Raw genomic sequence first — 5,771 nt, forward strand, 5'->3', positions numbered from 1 at the left:
GGTTTGCTGGCAGCCGTGCGCCTCCAGCAGTCACGCGACCAGCCCATCTCCCGGGCGCGCGCTCGGCGAGGGCGCGCACGGGAGGCGGGGAGGCGCCGCGGCCGCCCTGGGGCCACCTTAAGGCCGCGCTCGCCAGCCTCGGCGGGGCGGCTCCCGGCGCCGCGACCAATGATCTCCTCCTCTGTTTAAATAGACTTGCGGTGTCAATCATCTTCTTCTTCGTCAGCCTCCCTTCCACCGCCATATTGGGCAACTAAAAAAAGGGGGCTCGTCTTTTCGGGGTGTTTTTCTCCCCCTCCCTTGTCCCCACTCTCTCGCCGCTCCGCGACTCCGACGCCGGCAAGGTTTGGAGAGCCGCTCGGTCGGCGGGACCCGCGGGCTCGCAGCTGCCCGGACTTGGACTGGCTCTGCCCCCTCCTCTCTCCGCTGCGCTCCTCTCCCCTCCCCTCCCCGCCTCCCGCTCGCCAGTCCACTTGATCGGCGGGGACTCGGGGCTGCCTGGCCGGGGCTGCCCCTCGCCCCCTCCCCCAGCCCCGCGCGCTCCTGACGCTCGGGCACTTACTCGTCCGTGTTTGTTTCTCTTGGCTCGGAGGGCAGTCGCAGGGCTTATAAGAGGGGCTCGGGCTGGGTCGGGGCGTCTTGTTTTGTTCGTTTTGTTTTGCGAGAGCGCAAGAGAGGCGGTTGCCGAGCCCGGGGAGGAAGATGTCAAACGTGCGAGTGTCTAACGGGAGCCCGAGCTTGGAGCGGATGGACGCCAGACAGGCGGAGTACCCCAAGCCCTCGGCCTGCAGAAACCTCTTCGGCCCGGTCAATCACGAAGAGTTAACCCGGGACTTGGAGAAGCACTGTAGAGACATGGAAGAGGCCAGCCAGCGCAAGTGGAATTTTGATTTTCAGAATCACAAGCCCTTGGAGGGCAAATACGAGTGGCAAGAGGTGGAAAAGGGCAACTTGCCCGAGTTCTACTACAGACCCCCGCGGCCACCCAAAGGCGCCTGCAAGGTGCCGGCGCAGGAGGGCCAGGATGTCAGCGGGACCCGCCAGGCGGTGCCTTTAATTGGGTCTCAGGCAAACTCAGAGGACACGCATTTGGTAGACCAGAAGACTGATGCACCGGACAGCCAGACGGGGTTAGCGGAGCAGTGCACTGGGATAAGGAAGCGACCTGCCACAGACGGTAATGACCCTTTCAAATGAGTGAAATGTCTTTCTGTGTGTCTGTGTTAGCGGCACTGCTTTGCCTGCCTGAGGGTCTTTAACCTCAACTTTGTTTTCAGCGCATTCTGATTTAGCACTGGGGGAGCGCACTTTCTTAATCTTAGGTTTTAAATGCTATTTATTTAGCTGACTGCTTGCCTGTTTATGACTTTTAAGTCAGAAGCCTGAGACTGTGTTATCTGGTAATTTTTCTAACTGAAAACATCGCGGCTCCTCCCCGCTCGCCAGCGGTAGGTATGTGACAACGTTGGGATGTTTATCAACGGCCTCCCTCTTCGCTTTGGAGAGAGAGCTTTGGGGGCGTAGAATATACTTTCTGTTATGTGAAAACAACCTCATTTTGTGCCCTTAAAGGCCACTGGGAATGACGGATCCAGGATTGTGGGTGTAGGTGGTGGGTTTTTCGTCCCCTGGTTCTTGGGTCCACTTCTGTCACCCATTGTTTTTTCTAATAAAGATTGTTTGTCTGTGTTCTTTTTAAAATTCCCTCCTGCCCTTAGATTCCTCTTCTCAAAACAAAAGAGCAAACAGAACAGAAGAAAATGTTTCAGACGGTTCCCCGAACGCGGGATCAGTGGAGCAGACGCCCAAGAAGCCGGGCCTCAGAAGGCGTCAAACGTAAAGTACTCGGTGGGTTGATTACTACGAGCAAAGCAGTGACCCCCGAATTGGGCTGCAGGAACTCGTGGGCTTTCCAGCCCCAGGATAACCCGATCTCAGTGGTGGCTGGCAGATTAGAGCTTGTGGGGTTTTGTTTGGTTTATATTTTGGAGGTCAAAAAAAGTAGGAATGGGGAAGACTGAGAATTAGTGTGGAGGTGCTGTAATTCTTCCCAGTTTCTACGTCCTGAGATCATTTTCCTTTGAAGTACCAAATGATTAGAGCAAGGGTCCCAGGCAAGTACTTGTAACCAAGGCCCTGTGGGGAGGAAGGTCAGTTCTCTGAGAGTCCCATCAAAACATGTTGGGAACAATAGGTTCTTTTTCCATCTGAACAAGAGCGGGGGTCTGCCTCCATCCCACTTCATGAGAATTCATCTCCCAGAAGACCAGGTTGACTCAGATTTTGAGCCATCCATGGAAAAATGATTTAATTCAAATAAATGATTTAATTCAAACTTTGAGGGAAAAGTGAGGCACAAATGGTTCATAGCTGGTTGTTCAAATGGTTAGAAACGTGACAAGCGAGGTATGTGGCTTCCTTTGGTTTTTATCATTTTCACAAACTCTCACTTTCCCTGTCTTCTGATAAGTTTGGGGGATGGAGAAGGAACGTGTGTATTTAAAAAAACCAAAATGGAAGGCTCAAAAATCCTAAGGTTCCGACGGAATTTCTGATAACACTGAAGTTGCAAAGCAAAAGTTAAAGTAACTGCCAGGGTAAGCAGTCCAGGAACACGTCAGCATGTGTATGCCAGTCGTGCTATAACAGGGGAATTTAGATACTTGTAGGGGAAATGGATAGTAGATATCAGGGCTGACGGGGTAGGTGTCCCCCAAACAAGGGAAGTGGAGATTTTTGCCATCTACTAAAATATGATCAACATGAAAAGCTAATTTGAATAATTCAGCCCCCAGCTTTACGTGGATTGGTCTCCATAATGATCAGACTACATGTATTAATAGTTTGTAAACGTCTTACAGACAACGACCGTGTCCTCTTTTTTTTTTCCCAAAACACTCTCATAGCCTAGCATATAAAGAGATCCTAAGAGATGTTGATATTAACTTTTAAAATCCTCATCTATAAAAATTAAAAATTAAAAAAAGGGATGAAGGTGGGGTTCAAGTTTGTTGTATTTTTAAATCAGTGTCATATATAGGATTTCATTACATACATATTTTTCAGAGCTTATACAAAACGGCGCTATTGAACTTCTCCATCACAGCTTATATATGAAGTGGGTAAATGGGTTGAAAAAATTTTCTGAAGCAACCTTACCACCTGCAGCTCTTGTTGGTTTGTGACTTGTGGCCTAGCTCATCAGATGAGCCACAGCAAATCAGACCTACTGGATTTTGATCTGGCCCCATTCTGACATACAGAGAAGCATTTGTTAGTAAATATTGCCAGTTCAGAGAATACAGGAAATAGTAGTAAGGACCTATTCATAAGCATTCGTGTGTATATTCTACATATGACTAAGACTAAAATATTTTGAGAAAAAAAAGTGAATAGAATTTTCTTTGGATAGTCTTTTTAAGTGTGATTTCCAATTATTTTTCAAACTTAGAAAATTTTGCTACTCTTATGTGTTACACTTTCTGAATTTTCCTGTGTCTGTCCTTTCTCACTATCTTTGACCCCCGATTCTCTAGACCAGGGTTTCTCAACCTCTGTACTGTTGACATTTGGGGCCGAATAATTCTTTGTCGTGGGAGGCGGTCCTGCGCATTGTAGAATGTTTTGGCAGCATCCCTGACCTCTCCCAGCAGATGCCAGTAGCACCCCCTCCCCACCCAGTGTGACAACCAAAAATGTCTCCAAACATTGCCAAATGTCCCCCGGGGGTGGAGGGGGAGGCAGAATTACCCACTGTTGAGAATCACTGCTCTAGACAAAAGTCCACAGTGCAGGGGAGAGTAAAAATCCAATGAAGGAAATGTTGGATGGAGGTGACTCTGAGCACCAACTTTTAGCACGTTCTTTCTTTGCTATTGCTCAGGTATTTCCCAACAAAGACAGTAACAAAGTAATTCCCGTCATATATTGGCAATGTTGTTCTTGTGCCTTTCTCCTAATTCTTTCTTGTTTCTTTTGCAGAATTGAGAGTATGTTTCCTTGTTTATCCGATACATCACTGCTTGATGAAGCAAGGAAGATATAAATTAAACATTTTGAATACATATCGCTGACTCCACGGAGTGGACATCCCTTATAAGCACTGAACAGCAACAACCCAATAACACTAAAGTTTTAGGCACTCTTAAATCATCTGCCTCTAAAAGCATTGGATGTAGCATTGTGCAATTAGGTTTTTCCTTATTTGCTTCATTGTACTACCTGTGTATATAGTTTTTACTTTTTATGTAGCACATAAACTTTGGGGAAGGGAGGGCAGGGTGGGGCTGAGGAATTGGCATGGGGGTGTATGAAGAGCTTGCTTTGACTTAGAGCAAGGAGAAAAATATTTGACTTGCACTAAGAGAAGCAGTCTGGGGGGAAGGTTTTGTTTTCTTTAAAGATGTAATGTCCCTTTCAGTGAGAACTGATACTTCATTTAAAAAATCATCCAAATTTGAACACTGGCTGCAGATAATTGATACTTATTTTTTTACATGAAGCTTTTTTCTCATTTAGGAGCTCAGATGATTCCGTTATGTAGCAGCAAATGGCTTTTTTTTTTTTTTTTTAAACAAAACTCTACTCAGTGCTCCCCGGCTTCTCCAGTCTCCCTTAAAATTGGAATTTGCCAGTTAAAGTATTCAGCTGTTCGGTAGTCACTCCAGGTACCCCTGGGCAAAAATCTGGCATGTATGGGGGGAGTTCTGAATGCTCAGAATTGACCATTTAGTTTTTATCAGATTTGTTGAGAAAATTTCTTAATTTTCTTTTCACTTCAGGGTGTGTAGACACAGTTAAAATAATTCTAAATCCTTGGATATTTTTAAAGATCTGTAAGTAACTTGACAAAAAATAATGAAATAATGTTTAATTTACAGCTTCTCATTCTGTTTGTTAATTTGCCCAAAGGAAAGTGGTGTTTTTAAAGGAAAGTGCGTATATAGAAAAGCACCCGTGGATAGGTGAAATGTGAAATGGATACTACATCTTTAAACAGTATTTTTACACTGCCTGTGTATGTGTATGAAACAAAACCATTTGAAGTGTACCTGTGTACATAACTCTGTAAAGACACTGAAAATTATACTAACTTATTTATGTTAAAAAGAGATTTTTTTTTTTTTAATCTAGACAATATACAAGCCAAAGCGGCATGTTTTGTGCATTTGTAAATGCTGTATTGGGTAGACTAGGTTTTCCCCCTTCTTCTTTTAAATAATATGGCTGTGCTTAAAAGGTTGCATACTGAGCCAGGTATAATTTTTTGTAATGTGTGAAAAAGACGCCAATTATTGTTACACATCAAGTAGTCAATAAAGAAAACTTCCATAGCTATTTGTTGACTTGAACTGTATGTAATGTACCTTATTAGTAAGCTTGAGGTATTTGACCTAGCTTTGTAGTCATATTTCCACAAATATAATATGAAGTGGCAAACACCTAGATAATTCAGGCCCACCACTCAGATGATGTTTATGTAGGTCCGAATGTAGTAGTCACTCTTTTCCACTTAGCTCTGTATGGGTGGACAAAGCTTTAGAAGTGGAAAGTAGGCAGGCCACATTTTCATATTAATAAGATGGTCAAAGTCTCCATTAGTTCAAATATTTACGTCTCTAGGATATGAATGTGTCAGAACCAAAAATTGTTACATAAGCGTAGACCGATCACACGTTTGCAGGATTGAAAATGAAACTAACATGGTGATTTCTCTAAATTCTGTATTTACACATGCAGTGTTGTGAGGAATTAGAGCCATTTTTCAGACC

The 5,771-nt window shown here is 44.6% G+C and overlaps 1 protein-coding gene across 1 annotated transcript; it reads left to right on the forward strand.

The window, feature by feature from the left end:
• Positions 1-234: 234 nt before the first annotated feature.
• Positions 235-5,337, forward strand: CDKN1B (cyclin dependent kinase inhibitor 1B). The gene is made up of 3 exons (XM_082666089.1): positions 235-1,177; positions 1,719-1,848; positions 3,982-5,337. The coding sequence occupies exons 1-2, from the start codon at positions 703-705 to the stop codon at positions 1,838-1,840; spliced, it is 597 nt and encodes a 198-aa protein (XP_082522215.1). The 5' UTR covers positions 235-702; the 3' UTR covers positions 1,841-1,848; positions 3,982-5,337.
• The last annotated feature ends 434 nt before the right edge of the window (positions 5,338-5,771 follow it).

This window comes from Grampus griseus, assembly GCF_964374135.1.
Source record: "Grampus griseus genome assembly, chromosome: 11".
NCBI lineage: Eukaryota > Metazoa > Chordata > Mammalia > Artiodactyla > Delphinidae > Grampus > Grampus griseus.

Excerpts from the sequence above, each read along its gene's own strand:
- CDKN1B (XM_082666089.1), top strand. The coding sequence starts at position 703 with ATGTCAAACGTGCGAGTGTCTAACGGGAGCCCGAGCTTGGAGCGGATG. Across the intron at positions 1,178-1,718 it reads GAAGCGACCTGCCACAGACG|ATTCCTCTTCTCAAAACAAA; the intron begins GTAATGACCCTT and ends TCCTGCCCTTAG.